Here is a 19,120-nt window from a genome sequence, read left to right as displayed (position 1 = left end):
TTAAATATTACTATAACTGCAATACTTTATTAGTAGATAAATATAAATAAATATTTACATATAAATATATCAAATTACATGTTGTACATTTTTTAGTTAACACATAATGTAGTATTTGCTCCAGGAGTACAGGTCTGTGAATCATCAGGCTTACACATTTCACAGCACTCACCATAGCACATTCCCTTCTCAATGTCCATCACCCAGCCACCCTATCCCCCCAGCAACCCTCAGTTTGTTTCATGAGATTAAGAGTCTCTTATGGTTTCCTGATCCCATCTTGTTTCATTTTTTCCCTCCCTACCTGCCACGACACCCCGCCCTGCCTCTCAAATTCCTCATATCAGAGAGATCATACATTTTAAATACATTTTATTTGTCAAATATACTTCAATTAAAAAAAGAAATTTCAGGTGGAGTCTGACTCTAGCCAAGTTAACTACCTTGCTAGAACAAATCAACCATCATCATAGGAAAATATGAGAATTTAGAGGCTCTACAATATATCACCTACAATATCTAGGATACAGAAAAAATTAACAGATATATAAAGTAATGGGGAAGTTTGGGCCATAGTCAAGAAAAAAAGCAGTCAATGGAAACTATGACTCAAGATAAATTAATAGCCATTTAAACAGTTATTACAGACATATTCAAGGACTTGAAAATATATTGTAAAAAAAAGCATAAAAATATTAACTGAATCAAATAAGATAATATAAATAAGTACTTAGGACAGTACCAGGTAAAAAACACTAAACAAATGATGGCTATTATTATATTATCAGTATTAATAGTAGTAACTACAAGAATATCATACCTACCACTGAGCTGACAAATTCCCAATTGTCTTGGGAAGAAAGGAAGTTTGTTTGTTTGTTTGTTTTTAAAGATTTTATTTATTTGACAGACAGAGATCACAAGTAGGCAGAGAGAAGGGGAAGCAGGCTCCCCACTGAGCAGAGAGCCTGATGTGGGGCTTGATCCCAGGACCCTGGGATTATGACCTGAGCCAAAGACAGAGGCTTTAACCCACCGAGCCACCCAGGTGCCCCAGAAAGGAAGTTTTTATGTACCAGTTAAGACATTTAGAAAATAATTTAGGAAATAATTGACTGGTGATGACATTCCTGTTAATTATTTCAACATACATTTTATTTCTATAGTGTTATATACAGCATCAAAGTAGATGCTTGACATTTTGGAATCCTTAGAAGAAGAAATCTAGAAACTACTAGAGAAAACTGGAATGTTTCCAGAAAACAATGAATTAAGAAGCAAAGTGACATGCAGGGAGGATGGTGAACAGATACATAACCACCAACTGAAGCACCACTCATAGCAGGTGATGAGAGAAACTCAGGGACAAGGCAATAGAAAATGGTAGAGGTTTCTGGTAAAGAACTGGGAAGAGTGATTGGAACAATGAAAAAGGAATACATCGATGTCTTCATCATCATACTTGTTTCTTTGTTGTTCCTCCATACATGCAATATGAAACAAATTTTTATTTTGCCTACAGGACCAAAAAAGAAGTCCACTCATTCTACTGATTACATATTGAAATGTTTAAAAATTATGACTGGGGAAAATTTTCTAAACAATTGAGTAATAAGCACAATCATAGCGTGTATTCAGATAAATTGCATTGGCTAATTATCTGAACAGTGAAAAACAGAAACAATTTCTATTGAGATAGAAATTAATATCTGGAAGTTAGAATAAATGCATGTATGCAGTCATTACACTAGTGATACAATTAGCTCAACAATTTCATAAAGTCTTCATCAATCTCTGCCTGCCTCAACAGAAACTATTATAAGCAAGATGGCTTTATTAAAGTACTTAGGAGAAGCATGTATGAAAAGGAAATACTAATGAGGCACTTAGATAGTTAAAGGTGATTTAAAATTATAATAGCTTTTAAAAAATCAGGGGCACCTGGGTGGCTCAGTCGGTTAAGCCTCTGCCTTTGGCTCAGGTCATGACCCCAGTGTCCTGGGATGGAGTCCCACATTGGGTTCCCTACTCAGGAGGGAGCCTGCTTCTCCCTCTGTCTGCCACTCCCCCTGTTTGTGCTTGCTCTCTCTCTCTGGCAAATCAATAAATAAAATCTTTAAAAAAAATCAGTCTACTGATTTCATAGTGATGAATAAAGAGGTGATTTAATTAATGTCCTCAAATGGTTTTTATTGGAATACATTTAACAACAGAGAAATGCCTACTGTAATATCATTTATTTAAATCATTTAAATAATGCAAAATTTTGGACAATGTGATATTTCAGTTAATAAAATGATATTGTTATACAGACACACACACAAATGCACACATACCCATATGTATCTTAATGTGTGTGTATATATATCTCAAACATGGTAATTAAACAAAACGGGCTTAATGACACAATTGTCTTGATCGCCCTGAAATTTCTTTCGATGACCTGCGAGATACTTCAAAATCTTTCAGAACTCTGGATCATCTTAATAACCATTAATTATTTTTGAAGTATTCCAAGAAGAAGAATGAATAGGAGATTGAATTAGCTTTTTAAAAAATTTTTTTAAAAGATTTTTATTTGACAAACAGAGAGACAGCACACCAGCAGGGGAATCAGCAGGGAGAGGGAGAAAGAGAAGCAGTCCTCCCTACTGAGCAGGAAACCCAATGCGGGACCCCATCCCAGGACCTGGGCATCATGACCCGAGCCGAAGGCGGCTGCTTAACTGACGGAGGCACCCAGCCTCCCTGAATAAGCTTTCTACTACCATCCAGTGAGTTTCTTCTTTGAATTGTCGCAGACATCAGCTTCTTACTTGTCATTTAGCTTCTTTTAATAACAAGAAAAAACTCTCTTACTTGAAGTTTCTAATTGTTAGATTTTGGATAAGTGATAGACAAACTGCTAATATATGGAATTTCTTTAACACAGAAGTTATGATGGAACTTAAGTATTACTTTAAAAAAGGAGAGTCCAGGTATCAATAGAAAGTGATGTGGCATAAAGCAATGTTTCCACAGAAGTGGAAAAACACCACCGGTATCAGGGTTATGGTGACAAAAGTTTCTCTGTCTCCATTTCCATTAAGCCAGCAAGGATATAACGACCAAAACTTAGGTACCAGCAAATCATTGACTTTTGAAAATCAGGTAATAATTATAGAGGTAATCTGACTGTTTCTGAAACAACCTACTGCGTTTGATTCCAATAAAACTCTAAGAATCCCTTGTGATACAGGCAAAACTATTCCAAATAATTCTGACGACTTTTCACATAGAAATAGGACATGAATTGGAAATGAGTTTTTAATAATAATTCAGTTTGGTTTTCTATAAAATTCTGACTTTAAATGTGTAAGACAGTAAGGCAAATGGAAAGTTCATTATCTGTATGTTGAGAGACTCAAATTTTAGTCATGACCCGACCTTTCTGATGCTGGGTAATTTTTCAAACTTGGTTATTTCATTTGCAAAACGGGGATAATAAAGAGACTTGTCAGCACCTAAAATTTTTGCAAAGATCAAATAAAATAGTGTTGTAAAAGTCTCTGTAAAGTGCTTTAGGAGTGTTATTTTATTATTGTTTCCTTCTAAATAAAGTGGTGGTAGATTAATACTTTGCTAATCCCTTTTAAGCATCACAATAAGAGTTTAGTGACTTCCAGGATTCTCTTAATAAGGAAGAGTGCAGTAGTTAAGAATACAGGCTTTGGGGCGCCTGGGTGGCTCTGTGGGTTAAGCCTCTGCCTTCAGCTTTGGTCATGATCTCAGAGTCCTGGGATTGAGTCCGGTGTTCGGCAGGGAGCCTGTTTCCTCCTCTCTCTCTCTCTCTGCCTGCCTCTCCACCTACTTGTGATCTCTCTCTGTCAAATAAATGAATAAAATCTTAAAAAAAAAAAAAAGAATACAGGCTTTGAAATCAGGCCATCTGGGTTTGTATCCTTGCTTCTCACACAGGGTGTGTATCCTGTGTGATTTGGGGTAAATTATCCTCTAAAGCCTCAGTATCCTCATTCATAAATAGCAGTAATAATAATAATAGCAGCAATAATGCCAAAAATTAATAGGGTTGTTCTGAGAATTAAGTGAGTTACTGTGTATAAAGTACTTAGAATCATGCCTACATCATAGATAGCCTTTAAGAGTGGTTGCTATCATTTATGGGTCATAGCTTCATTATAGAGTATCCTGGTGTTAAAATCAAATGTAATCTTTTATGCAACTTAATAAAAATCTAGGTTTGATGGGTTGGGAATCATTCCTTAAGATTCAGTTTGTATATTAATATTTTGGAGAGATACTTCTTTTAAAGGAAACAAGACAATTTGTCAAAAGACCAATTCAATGAATAAAAAAGTCTTCATTTTCAGGAGGGTATTATTTATTTTTATATACATCTATACAGTTCTCACTAATATATTCTTCCTCTTTTCAATGAGTATGTGTAAGTAGTATATGTTTTGCATGGATATACCTTTGGAAATAGCAACTATATTCACTGACACACACAGCACATTCGTAGATGCCATAAAGCTTCAAAAATAACTAATATCCTTGATACATCATTAAGCTGTTTCCCTTTGGCTTTGATATTGTGTAAAGGCTAATGTGATTAAGTTTAATTAAAGCAAAACATAACATGATCCAAGTAATTATTTACACAAGGTCCTTAAAGGTAGGAGTAATGTCTTTTTCTCCTTTGTTTCTTCTACCCAGCACAGAAGATGGCACTGAGGACATTTACAAACTATTAATGGATGGAAAGAAGGAGGGAAGGAAGGAGAAGGGTTGGAAAAGGGAAGAGAGAGATGGAGGAAGGGCAAGAGGGCAGGGAAGGGAAAACAGGACAATACAGGTAGCAATTTGACAGTAAGATATACTTTTTAATACCAGAGAATCTTACCTGATCAGAAAAACAATACTCAACAGACATGCTGTCCTAGCCAGACTTTGCCACTCACTAGTCATTAGTCCTTGGGTAAGGCGCTCTGTGCATACGTTTCTTCATCTAACATGGGGATACCGTCTACCCTTACAGCACACTCATAAGAATCAGATGGGATAACACTGAGTGCTTTGTGAATTTTTAAACAACGGAAGTGTTAGATATCATTTTGAGGTAATTATTAAAACACATCAACAGAGATTTTTTGCTGCTAAAATATTATTCAATTTCAGGTTGCAATAAAGTATATATCGTATTTAGATCATAAAATCCAATAGTTTTAAGGTTATCTGAGCTGACCAAAGGGCATCTGGAACACACTTTTTCAAGAGACTCTGACAAACACTATTATATCCAGGATTAAGAAAAGTTAGAGAAATTATATTACTGTGGAAGAATTAAAAATACTAAGCTTGCTTAGTTTAGACAAAAGTAAAGTAAGGTGAATTGTGGAAGTAATATTAAAATGTTGATTATGGCTGAAGAAAAGAAATACATGCTGTTGCAGAAGCAGAAGGAAAACCAATTAATGAAAAATCCACAGAAGCAAACTTTAATCACATAATAACTTTCCAATAAGAGTTGTCCGTGGTAGGCAGAATAACAGCCTCCAAAGATGTCCTAATTCCCAGAACCTGTAACTATGTTACCTTACATGTTAAATGGGACTTTGCACATATGATTAAGATTAAAGGCCTTGAGATTGGAAGATTATCCTGGATAATCCAGATAGGTCCAAACCAATTACACAAATCCTCAAAAGCAGAGAACTTTCCCAGTTGTGAAGGGAGGAAGATGTGACTAGTAAAAATAGCCGGAGATAGAAAGTTGCTGTCTTTGATGATGAAGGAAAGCAGCCATGTGCCTAGGAGTGTGGGCAGCCTCTAGAAGGTGGAAAAGGCAAAGAAATGGACTCTCTCCTCGAGCCTCCAGAAGAGAACACAGCCCTGTTGACATGGATTTTCACTCGGTAAGATACATATCAGACTTCTAATTTACAGAACCATCACATCATATTATTACTTAAATCACCAGTTATGGCAATTTGTTATGGCAGCCGTTGGAAATTTATACACTGACCGACAAGGAAAAGGCCATCTTGAAGTTAAGCAATCTGTCTTCAGAGAGAGTCATCAAAAAGCTCTTAGAGGTGATGTGTGACAAGTAATCCTATAATGAATGGATATGGGAATCTACAATGTTAATCCTATGACTTCTTTGAATTCCATGACTCTACAACTGAAATAAGTAAGGTCATTAAACTGAAGGCAAGGGAATGAACAGGGATAGAATACTACACCCAGAGAAATTTGGTCTCTTTCAGATTCCCAAATCATTTGGTCTTCAGGTGGTTCAGGCATTAATTGATCCCAAGACTCAAGAAGTCATTTCCAGCTGTGGGTCTATCCACTATGAAAGGGATTTACAATTACTTAAGTTACTGCTAGATCCTCCTATGGTTTTAATGGTGTGTTTTTCTGGAAAATTTTGGGGACAGGTATTCTTAGGGTTATTAACCTGAAGCGAATTTCCAGGGTGTCCAAATTCTATTCCTATCCCCAGCAATGGATCCAAATTTAGTGGGAAACTCTAAAACCTACTTTTTGAAGTGCTTCTCAATATTAGATAGAGTGAAAACTCTAAAGTAAGTCTGGGAACCAGATTTATAAATGGTGAATAACTGCACAGAAGAAGAAGGCAGGAAAAGGAAACATTTACATAGTCTGTTAATCTCTTATATACATACTTGTAAGTTAAGTTATTTTAGCTACCTCCTGCTAGAGGAACCAAACTACAGCAAAATTTGTAATCAACATAATCATGAAATTCTGTTCATGGATCCATGGGTAGAACCAAGTTTTTTCCCCAGGATATACATGAGAATCATCCAAGGAGCTTTTTAAGACTCAAACTCTAGACTCTATGTTTATAAATTATAATTTAGTAGGTCGAGGGTGGTACCAAATTTCTATACTTTTAGAAAGCTTCATGGTCAAAGGTCATGCACAGCCTGAATTGCACGTCACAGGAATGGAGTACTATGCATACTTACCCTCTATCCACCAAGAGTGCATCTTCCAATCCCTTTTTTGTCAGCAAATATAAATGAGAAGATATATGAACCTGTCCAGTTGATCTGTACAGACACCGTACAGACTTTTTCATTAATGATTCTCATGGTTATGAATCTCATATAAGCAACAATTTAGGGCACCTAAGTCACTTGGATTCCAATCCAGATACCCAAACTTTCAACCTTATGTGTTGATCTGGTTTGTACTATGGGATTAGTTTCCTTTATATTCTTTAAGATTCTTTCCTTTAGTCACTTGGCTTGTCTCTAAAGGCTCATTTGTCCAGAGGGAAAAATGAAGTAGAAATAAAGGCATATTCTCACCAAAAAGACAATGTTGGTATTTTGATAGAGAGCTCGTGCCACACAGATTCTTTGCCTCTGACCTCCACTCAGGTTGATGCCCTAGAGAAGAAATAACCATAAGCATCCAGCCTTTCCAGCAGTAACTGATCTACTGTTTACAAATTTTCTTTAAAATACCAACTTCTTTTTAAAAATCTTAAATTAATGGTAATTTATTAATTAAATTGTGATAACATTGGTGAGATAAAATGAAAATTGTCAATTTTCTGTTCGATACTTTATAATTATATTAATACTTTTTAAAGTACTGGTCAATACTTAATAATTATGTTAAGATAATTTTTGACTGGTACCATAGATCCTTTTCTCACTCTGATAGATAGCTCTGCTGTACAAAAGCATCAATAACCAAACACGTGGTGAGTTGACTGCTAAACACAGCAAGTAACTCCAAAATTTTTACTAGTTTTGTGAATTGTGTCTGTAGTTTACTTCACACATACCTCTTAAATTTGATATTATCAATTATGTTCAACAGAACTATATACCAATATATTTTATAATCAAGTACTAATTATAAAAAATTTTAAACTACGCTGATCACTTAATATGTGCTAGGATTGTGTGAATGTCTTTACATTCCTTAATTCTTTTATTCCTTATAGTAATTCCAATATATGAGTAGCATTCCCTTTACACCCTAGGAAACTAAGGAGCCCATACTCTTAAATACCATACTGTGCTGCAATCAAGAAAAGGCATTAAGAGCACTGGGTGTTATACACAAACAATGAATCATGGAACACTACATCAAAAACTAATGATATAATGTATGGTGACTAACATAATTAAAACACACACACACACACACACACACCGACTACAGAGTTGCACAAATCCCAGCTACACCACTAACTGGACAAGCTCTTCAACCTTTCTCCACTTAGCTTCCTTAGTTGCAATATGCAGTAATGATAAAACCCATATAACAAATTTGCTGTAAACATAGATAATGCATAAAATTTATGCCCAGTACTTCAAACCTATGAGGGTCAAAAAATTTTAGCCAAAATTGTCATAAAGATTATATAGAAGCATAAATACTTTTTAGCTGCCCAGAATAGTATGATGTCATCGTAAAACAAGTTTACACAAAGGGAAAAAAAGGCCACTTTAACAAGATTAAATAGATGTTAACAAGAGTGGAATAAGTTGGAAGCAGCCTCAATTTCAACTCCAAGTAAGTAAAAATGTATTTGATCAAAGACAGGAACTGCATTATATTCCTTAAGAACTCTCTAGTAGCTAGCACAATGTTACATAGATGGTGGTTACCCAACAAATACTTAAGAGTGGCATTAAAACTCCCATGCTCCTGTTTCTGGAACTTGTCACTAGGACAACGCACAGCCCCTATGCTCTCAGATTTCATTATGCTCCATTAAAAGTGAAAGACAACCAGAAGACTTTTCTAGATTTTTGTTATTGTTTAATTAAACTATACATAGCTCACCCTCTCTCCAATTTCAGTTTGGTCTCCAAAAGGTAGTAAGTCAATATCTGGCTGAAGAGAACAGGCATCTGTAACAGCTTTGTACCTTTGGGAGAAATTATTTTGATTTTTTTAGGACATTATTAATATACTGCTCATAAAGTAAGCCCCAGGTTCAATATCTTGGAAGCCAAAATAAAACATTTGTTGAGCAATTTAGTACAGATTAGCCTCAACAGTAGATTTATGGATACAAAGATAATTAGATACTGGTTCTCACTCTGAGAAAACTACTAAATGGAGCAGAAGACTGATAAACATATAATAAAATGGATCTCCTTAGGCACTACAGCAGAGGTAGGTGTAAAATCCTTCTAGAATACATAGAAATGGCTGACCACTTTGAAAAGTTAGTGACAGCTTTGCAAAGGGAGGCAGCACGTAAGCTGTATCCAGATAGATGAGTTGCAACTGGCCAGGAAGAAAATGAGGGAAAGGAAACTTCAGGAACTGCATGAAGGTGAAAAGGTCATGGTGCCTTTTAGGGACAACAGGAGACTCACTAGAGCAGGAACAGGTTGTGGGTGGGTGTCTGTGCATATGGTCTGCCTGCAGAAAGGAGGAGAAATGGAAAGGGTTGAGGACTGACGATACACAAATAGATCTAAGGCTGGGACTAGAAATGATAAATTGGAAGTTTAGGGAAGCCTGGAGATAGGGAATGCTGGGGAAAATATCCACAGTTTCACTTTCTCAATCATCTAGTCTTAAAATATTAAAAAAAAAGTCATTCTTGAGTAATCCTTCTCCTTGCTCTTATTTTTCCATTCTTATTCTAGAATGGTTTTCTGTCAACTGTCTCTTCTTTTCAATTTCTGCAGTCACCCCCAAGTGCAGGCAATGAATGCTGCATGCCTGGACGATTATTCCAACAAACGTCTAAACGTCTCCTCGCTATGAATTCAGATTCATCCTGTATGTATCTACCATTACACTTCCAGATTAAACATCACATTTACTTTGTTATTCCCCTTTCTAAAACTTACTGTGCCTCCCAGAATGCACTGAATTATATCCAGTTGGCTTTTAAGGCACTCAACTACATCATTTCAGCTTTTATTTATAATCTAGTTTGCCACTGTCAATACACATAAGTCCTTTTCTGACTTTTGTTCCCCAGGCCCCAAGAGACCCTATGTAATTTAGGTTCGTCCTCCCACACTATCTGCTTTCCTCTTCCTTCCTCTCCTTATGTCTTTCCAGTGACCTAATTTTTTTTTTTTTTTTTGTAAACCCATTGATTTTTTTTGTCAAGTAAGTTTTTGTTACTCTAGCAGAGCCTCCATTACTAAATAAGTTGATCTCCCCTGACCTAATGCTTAACTTTCAAGGTTCGAGATGATGGCTTCAGGAAAGGGTTATGCCTTTGTGCACTCTGGTGGTATTTAAAGACGGTTGAGAGATGGCATATTCTGGCCACTCTCCGTAACTAGACCTCTCAGATCCCACATTCTTCCTCTTCTTTACACTAGTAACTTTCCTTCTGCTCCTTGGATTTTTCCTTCTACTTACCGGTAACCTCAGTAACTCCCCTGCCCCACGCCCCCAATTCCATTTTGGCTGTTTAGTTTTGGTGTACAAGTTGTTCTCAATAAATGTATAAGATGGGCTGAGACTTCCAGTAAGACTTCTCTTTAAAAAGTTGACTCAAAAGACCTTACAGTGGGGGTGGAAGCAGGCAACCAGGGAAAAAAGGAAGTCATGGCTATAAACATTGCAGAAACCATGGACCAAACATAAGGATTAGAAATAGTTGCTCATTTTCATTCTAAATTTTATACATTCAAAATTACCTCTGTTTATTGAAAGGACTTCCAAAGGTGATGTTTTCTTCTACGGTAGCATTTAATAGCCAAGGCTTTTGAGCCGCATACGCCACAGAATACCTGTTCCTACTGGAAAATGAAAAAGAAAAACAAAACCCCCAAATTATACAAGAGTGTTGTGCTGTGTGTATTTTAGTAAAACCAAGGAAAATGGAAGTTGGTAAAATATCTCAGACACAGAAATGGAAAACTTTCAAGAAAGAACATTTTAATAACCACCAACCTTATTATCTAATGGTTAACTATTTCACCTAAATTAAATTTAATTTAGATTTGAATTTAATCAAAATGTCTCCCAATGTGCAAAATTTGATTTTGCTATGCTAAAGAAGTGTTTAAATAAATTGAAAATTTGATTTTGCTATGCTAAAGAAGTGTTTAAATAAATTGAAAATTTACTTTCTAAAATGAGTGTAATTTTTAAAATAATTAAAAGATCAATAGCAACATGCTCTCTCTGATAGCCACAGATATTTTACTTTTTAGTAAAAGCACTTTATGTAACTATTAATTTTATATGCAGACCTTAGAAAAAGACATGAATTGGTACTGTGTCTGTGGCTTAATCATGTTAACATATTTTAAGGTAATAGATAATATTTAATTATTTCAAAATAAAGAATAATATATTGAGGATATACTTCAATATTGAAATAACTACACATTTAAAAACTACATATTTCAAAACATATTGAAATAGTTTATTTTTTAAAAATTGTAACCTCTTCCTCCTCCCCCATTTTTTTTTCACTTGCAAATTCTACCAGATGTCTACACATCAGACTTTAATTTGTAGTAACCAGGAAAATACATGTGAATTGAAGATAAAGAAGACAATGGGATTGGGGTAGGAAAAGGATCAGCTTAAAAGTCAAAATTCACAGTTAGTTCATGGTCTGTAAGTAGTAATTAAGGAATCAAGGTTAAAAGATAGTAAGGTTAAGAAAAGGAATAATTAGAAATGCTCAGTAATCATCCTAAAACATTATGTCTTAGGAGTTTAAAAGACATGATGATATACAGTATGCTAGTAGTCTCTTAGATAACCGTATGTGTAGTAAAACAGTGGTTCCCAACTTCTGACATGTCTGCTTCCCTTCCCTACTCCCAGTCTTCCCATCTCTAGCTTAGGGACAGATCCCATCATTGTTTAACTCATAAACAATATATATTCTTGCTTTTTTATTTCATGAAGTCCCAAAACCAATTTGCTAAGAACAGTTTGAGTTTCAGCCAAAGTTGAGACTTCTGTGACTCATGGAGAAGAAAATCATTGACACAATGGGCCATTTTGTTTGACAAGTTAATTTTTTTTAGCAGCCTATAAATGTTGGGAACCACTGCTATTGGAAATATATTGGCACATTTTAATAAAAACTTCATACACTATCAGAATGAATAAAATGACCAGGAGTAAGAGATTATAAGTAAAGTCTGAGAAAGAAAGTTATTTTTTATTAAACGCAGATTAAAATAGAAATAATACCTTCTGGTTGCTTCAAAAGAAGGTTCAGATTCATTTACACTGCAAGTATGGCAAACAATGTTCATTAATTATGAAATATAAATATAGAGTGAATCTGTGCATATATCGGGTAAGAAACAAAATAAATACAAATCATATTAAATAACTATGTTTCTTTCCCAAATGGGTTTTGACATTATTTTAAAGACAAACCAGACAGATGATAATTTTCTTTTATGTCTTCATCAGCAAGGAAATAATTAGTAGGCTTCCAAAAGATAGACAGCACTGTCCTATTACATACAAAATCTGGGTTCATACAAAGATCTGGGTTCTACCCCAACTCTGTTCCAACTAGCTATATAAATTTTTGTAATCTTCCTAGAATAGTTTCCTAGTCTATATAAGGATTTGGTATCTCCAAAGCCTCCCTACCTTTAAAATTCAAATTTATTATTATTATTATTATTAAAGATTTTATTTATTTACTTGAGAGAGAGCACAAGCAGGAGAAGGGGCAGAGGAAGAGGGAGAAGCAGGCTCCCCAATGAGCAGGGATCCCCATGCAGGGCTCGATCCAGGGAACCTGGGATCGTGACGTGAGCTGAAGGCAACTGCTTAACTGACTGAGCCACCCAGGTGCCCCTAAAATTCAAATTTAATCTATTTAAATTTCTAATTAACTACCCTACAACATGAAAGAAAGAACATTTGGGGGGCTCTAAACTTAAAAGGTTTAGACACAGCCTGGCCCTTAAGGAACTGGTGAGAAAAACAGACATGTATAATAGGTCAAACTGCAACATTTGGGTATAATTATTGTTTAATGATTCATGTACAAAGAGATGTTTGTCTAAAAACATTTAGTTATAAAAAAATAAAAAAATAAAAACATTTAGTTATGTCTATGTTATGGGGGAAAAACACCTGAGGACCTGTTCATTTTATTTTTCTGATTTTTAATAATGTAATTGAATTCCATCCTTCTGAAAGACCTGAATTCTAAAACTACACACAAAATTAAAGTCCAGTGGAACCCCCCAAATCGATCTGATTTGGCTTTGGAAAGCATCATATGCTTTTGTGAAGAAAATATACCTAAGTATGTTGCCTGATGATGTTTAGCACTGAGCTACTAACGATAAGATTTTCACACATGCACATTGTTAATAACATCTTGGTATGGTTCATGGAGGTAGGAAAAAACTCTCTCAGACTAAAAAATTCCCTCTCAATAATGATTATTCCCTGACTTAATTTGCTCACACATACACAAAAAATACAATTTCCCCTAAGTGATAGTTCCACATAATATGCTTTAGATATCAAGATATTTGATTTTTTTTTAATGGTAAAAAGCTACTGAATGACCTCAATGGTTTTAGTTAATTTGAGCAAGATGGAAAACAGATGAAGAGAAGCAGGTGTATGGCAGAAATTAATGCATTAATTTGCCTAATGGCCATTCAGCCAGAAGTGCCAATTAGAATCACGAAAATGCTCACCAGAGGTTTGAAAATGTCAGCCCAAATTGGACTTATGAATTTGGAAGGCATCAATTTTTTTTTCAATTACTATTCATTAAATTCCAACTATATTTATTCAATATCAATTTTGAAGTATTTACTGATCACCTCCCTAGGGAAAGAAAACCCAATCCCCATTTGGCAAACCAGTGTATACAGCAGAGCTGCTGCCGGAGGGGCAAGCAAGAGTGGGGTAGATGAAGTAAAGATGAAGAGTATTTTAGACCTATTGAAACATACTGGATGGCCTTGAGTTATCCTGGCCTTATGAGGAACTGATGTAAATTCGGCATGACTATAATATGGGTGTAAATGGCAAGTGAGGAAAAGTATGTAGTGAACTTAAAAAGCATGCATAGCCAGAGAGCAAAGGGGCTTGTAAACCATTTTCAGAGTTACTGAATTTGTCTTCAGAACAGAAAAATACTGACAGGGTTTAAACAAGAGAGAATGAGATAGGTTCAGTTCAGAAATATCACTCTGATTGCAGAATGTATCAAATGAATTGGAGGACCAAGACTAGACCGACAGAGAGATCACTGGAAGTGGTCGGTAATGGAGATACGAAGGCAGTGCTTTGAATTAGAGTAATGGTGAATGAATGAAGAGAAATGGACACCTTCAAAGATACCTAGGATTATATGATTGACAAGGTGGGAGGGGATGCAGGAGAGGAAGAAGTTGTGGACAGGAAACACAGATGAGGAAGTGCATATGTTGGGGGAAGATAGCAAATTCAATATCAGACACATTCTGTTTGAGGTACCCAAGGGACATCTGAATGACCATAGCTGGGAAGCAGAATGTAAAGCTCAGAAGAGATAGCTGGTAAACAAATGAAGACTTGGTGGTGACTTTCCCTCCTAAGACATGCCTTAGATATCAAGGGCTTTGGATTCCATCCTTAATTAATAAAAAGTCAATCAATGACTGACTTCCAACAATTATAGCTTGTTTCATAATAAAACACAGGTACAAGACCAGATATAGAGGAAACTAAAATCATAGGAAGCTATCTGATTGCCTGGCGAGTATATTATACAGAGGCAGAAATGAAGGCAACAAAGCCAGAACCTGAAAAACAGCACTATTTAATAAATGGCTAAGGAAGAGAAACCTGGACAAGAGCCCAAGAGGAGCAGGCAAATGCTCTAAGGTAAACTCAGCCATGAGTAGAAACTAAGCAAGGAGGCCTATTGAAGGAAAGTTATGGGCAACAACATCAAGTGGCCAGGAGATCAAGTAATATAATGATCCAAAAATACCCAATGAATTTTAAAAACTAGGATGCCACTGATGGACTTAATACTTCAGTGGAGTGACAGAGATAGAAACCAGAGTGCAGTGGGCTAAGGAAAGAGGAGAGTAAGAGGAATGGAAAGGACAAATGAAGGGTTTTTTGGTTTTGGTTTTGGTTTTATCTACAAAAAGAAGGGGCTAGCATAGTAGCTGGAGGGGGCTGTAGGTTGAGATTAGAAAGATAGGCAGAGACTGGATTGAGATAGAGATAGAGACAGAGATGAGCGAGTGCTGTTTTTCCGCAAATAAAAATAGAAAAGAAGCCAGGGGCTGGACTAGATGTGAAACAGATAAAGAGAAAAAGACAACATGCTTTGGATATAGGGTATCTCAGTCTACTAAGGAGACCATCCACATAAGTTACTTAAACTAAATACAGAGGACCAGGAGAAAAGGTACATTTCAATCTACCTAGAAGAATAAGAGAAGGCTTTGTCAAAGAGAAAATATCTGAGGTGACACTAGAAAAAAAGTGAGTCTAACGATCTAAGGAAGGGCATTGCAGAGGAAGTGTGCGCGTCTGCAATTCAGTTACTAGAGCACAATAGTAAGGGTAGGGGGATGGCAGGATATAAGCTAAGAAGTTAGACAGGGACCAGATCATGAAAGCTCCTGGTGTAGTATAGAAAGGTCTTTGGACTATTTCTTGTACGCTTTAGCCAGTCAATTAAAAAAAAATTACAGGCAAGAGGGGACTAGATTCTCATGTCAGAAAGGTGCATCTCATAACAGTATGAAGAAAGGTGAGGGAGTTATTGCAGTGGATAGTTCACATATCCAATTCTCCTGAACTAGGCAAATTAAATTAGGCATAAGAACGTTAAGGACAGACAGAAGGAAAGTAACTGGTTAGATTGTACAGGCAATGGAGAGAGAGAAGAATGTAGGTTGAAGCTTTGAGCTCTGAGTTGGGCAAGTACCAACTGATTTCAGTGGGTGGGGACACACTCTGCCAAGATACAAGAGAAGGAGGTATTGGGCATGTGAGGTTTATGAGTTCGGTTTGGATGTGCTAAAAATGCAGCTTATATAAGACTTTTTGGAGGAGCTATTAGGTCTTCAGAAGAAAGATCTTGGCCAGAAATGTACATTGCTATGCTGCAAATACTTAGAGAAGAACTGAAGTCAAAGACAAATTAAGGGCCATGTAAAGGAAGAGGATACTACAGCAGACCACGGAAAAACTGAAGAAGAATTAGAATACTCTTCCCCACCTTCTATCTCCACTTATATTATAGCTCCTTACTTTCTTGATTCATTAATTTTGGTTTATCCTTAAAATATAAGCAAGTATCACTCATTTATGCATTCCCCTAAAAAAGCCTTGTTGATCCCACAGACTCAAGTCAGTTAGGTTACCTATTGTTTGTTCTTTTAAAATCCTGTACTACTTCTTCCTGGCATTTATAGAAGTTTAACCAAATAATTACTTATGGAATTATCTTCTTACTTCCTTGTGGCCTTCCCTGCTAAGCAGTAAGCTTCATGAGAAGAGGACCTGACTTGTTTTGCTTAGTTATTTTCCCCTAGCGACTAACACAGTGATCTGCATGTCAAAGATGTACTAGTATTAGAGTAAGAAAGATAAAGTAGATAGGGTTCCTTTACTACGTAGGCATCTTCCATTAAAAAAACAAAAAACAAAAAACCCTCTTTCATTGTCCCTAAGTAATAGTATAGTCCTTAACTTCTAAAGACCACCTCTACAACCTTCTACATAGCAGCAATATTTTTAATCAAATTCAACTGTGTCGGACTATTTTTCTCTTCTAAAATCAATAGAATTATCTCTGACTTCCAACACCAGATCTTGTCTGATTACATGAAAATCACCAGGACCATGGCCAGACCCATGCTCCACCATTCACTGTGGCAGTGAACAGCCCTGAAAACTACAAGAGAAAACAAAGAGGTCATATGGAAAATCTTCCTCTGGAAAATGGCATAAGATTTCCCTTCTGCATACAGGGTTTGTGTGTATTTTCCTTCAAGAGTAAAAATTAAACTTGACAACTAGCAACTTTCAAGTATCATGGTTGTTACTTATAGAATGGGAAAGAATGACTTTTGCAAGCTAAAATTTAGAAGAATGGGAGCCAGATGTGGACACAAACCTGTTGTGTTATATCTAATCCAGGAAAGCTGACTCAGTGTCACTCAATGTTACTATTCCTTCACGCCAGGCAAAGTCATGAAAAGGAGTAACTTCTCAATTCACCTGTCTTAGAATAATTGAACCACTGTTATAAAGCTGATTATACTAAGATAGAACTTCAGCACATATGGGGCCTGACAGGAAGATTTTTAATGCCTGGGCAAAGGGGAAAGGAAAAGAAAGGGAAACCAAAAACAAATGATGTCTGTGTCTCACATGATTACCACACTTACTACACATTCCAGACTCCCTCAGTGGAACCACCCATCATGTAGAGCCATTTAGTTCTAGCTCCTAAGACGGCAGTAGGAACTACTATTAGACAACTAGGGAAGAAAAAACTCATTTATGCATCTTTCTTTCTTTCTTTCTGTCTCTCTTTCTCCCTTTCTTTCTTTCTTAGATGTATTTATTTTTAGAGAGGAGGGGTAGGGATAGAGGGAGACAGAATCTTTGAGCAGACTCCACACAGCACAGAGCCCTTCGTGAGGTTCAATCCCACAACCCTGAGACCATGACCTGAGCTGAAACCAAGAGTCAGAACCTCAACTACCTATGCCACCCAGGTGCGCTAGAACATTTGCTTTCCAACAAATATAGAGTTCACTGAGATGCAGGGGTAAAAACCCTGGCACTCTGACAATTTTGGAGAATTTTTTTTGTCCCTTCGTCATCTCTCTCACCTTTCTCTTCTGGAGCTACAACATGGCAGACTAGGTCAAAGGTAACAATTTCCAAAGAAACATCTACAGAGGTCTTTGTGTACCTGGTTCTACAGATGTAGGTGTGTCCTAGATGAGCAGCAGTACCTTCTCTCCCTCCTAAAGTAAATATTTATCACCACAATAGGGTAAGGTACTCCATTGGACTTTGCTCATGCCAGTCTATGAGGACACATGTAAAAATAAAATTCGTGCAACCAGAGATACTGCAATGGTGAAATAATGACCACAAGGCACTTGATGCCTTATGATAACATTTAGTTTATTGGGTCTTTTTGTTTTTGAGCTTCCAAAAATATCAAACAATTCAATCTGCTGAAATAAAGTATTTCTTAGTATTAGCATATCATTAGCCTATCAATATTGATCATTTGTAAGTTAGCTTCACTCTAATAAAGTTTCTATGCCTTTCCTTATTCAACTACACACAATAGCCTCTTATGCAATGGAGAGTAATTACAAATAACTCTTTAAAAGAAGATCAGTATCTGGATGCCTGGGTGGCTCAGTTGGTTAAGCATCTGTCTTCAGCTCAGGTCATATATTGAGTCTGCACTGGGCTCTTTGCTTCTTCCCCAGCACCTCCCCCTGTTCATGTGTGCGCTCTCTCTCTCTCTCTCTCTCTCTGACAAATAAATAAAACCTTTAAAAAAAAAAAAAAAGGTCAGTATCTTCTGAATATTCCTGATCTGAAAATATGTTTCATCAAAGATTAAGGACACCATGGAAGAAAATTAAGTAATTCCTACAGTTAAAGGAAAATAGGATTTTGTGTTAATTTATCGAATCTCTTAGAGGCTTAGTTTTTAGGTTGTGTGTCTCTAAGCCAACACAAACATTGTTTGAAGGAAATATCTGTCCTTTTGCCATTAAGAGATGGGATTATTGTCTGTGAAGGCAATGTTCATAAAAAGATGATTTTTAAATTATGAGGATTTTATAAATACTTAGAATTATCATAAATCCTTTCTTACACCTTCATCCTATTGGCTCCATCTCTAAGACATAATCTTTTTTTTTAATTAGCTTTTATTATTAGGATCCATAAGAAAGATTTCTTAACCTCTGCTGAGTAAGTGTATGCTTTTATCTCTAGTTTCCTCTTTGCCTAGTTTTCATGAAGCTCAGAGTGTAACCTGTGCCCCATATTTCATAAATAAGCAGGACTCCAGTGCATGCATTTCTTCCAATTCATGTCTCAGATTACTTAAGTCTTATTTTATTCTTGATATCCTTATCTTTATTTTTCA

At 36.1% G+C, this 19,120-nt stretch overlaps 1 protein-coding gene across 1 annotated transcript in view; it reads right to left on the bottom strand.

The window, feature by feature from the left end:
- The window catches only part of ABCC9 (ATP binding cassette subfamily C member 9), a gene marked incomplete at its 5' end in the record, with an annotated part of 78,078 nt that overhangs the window by 51,951 nt on the left and 7,007 nt on the right, over positions 1-19,120 (bottom strand). The window contains 5 exons of the mRNA XM_080810240.1: positions 7,344-7,424; positions 8,839-8,923; positions 10,671-10,772; positions 12,190-12,228; positions 16,816-16,885. Coding sequence (XP_080666366.1) covers positions 7,344-7,424; positions 8,839-8,923; positions 10,671-10,772; positions 12,190-12,228; positions 16,816-16,885 — 377 coding nt within the window. The remainder of the gene's footprint in view (positions 1-7,343; positions 7,425-8,838; positions 8,924-10,670; positions 10,773-12,189; positions 12,229-16,815; positions 16,886-19,120) is intronic.

Source organism: Martes martes (genome assembly GCF_963455335.1).
Source record: "Martes martes genome assembly, chromosome: 8".
Taxonomy (NCBI): Eukaryota; Metazoa; Chordata; class Mammalia; order Carnivora; family Mustelidae; genus Martes; species Martes martes.
This window is presented reverse-complemented; position numbering and strand designations above follow the sequence as displayed.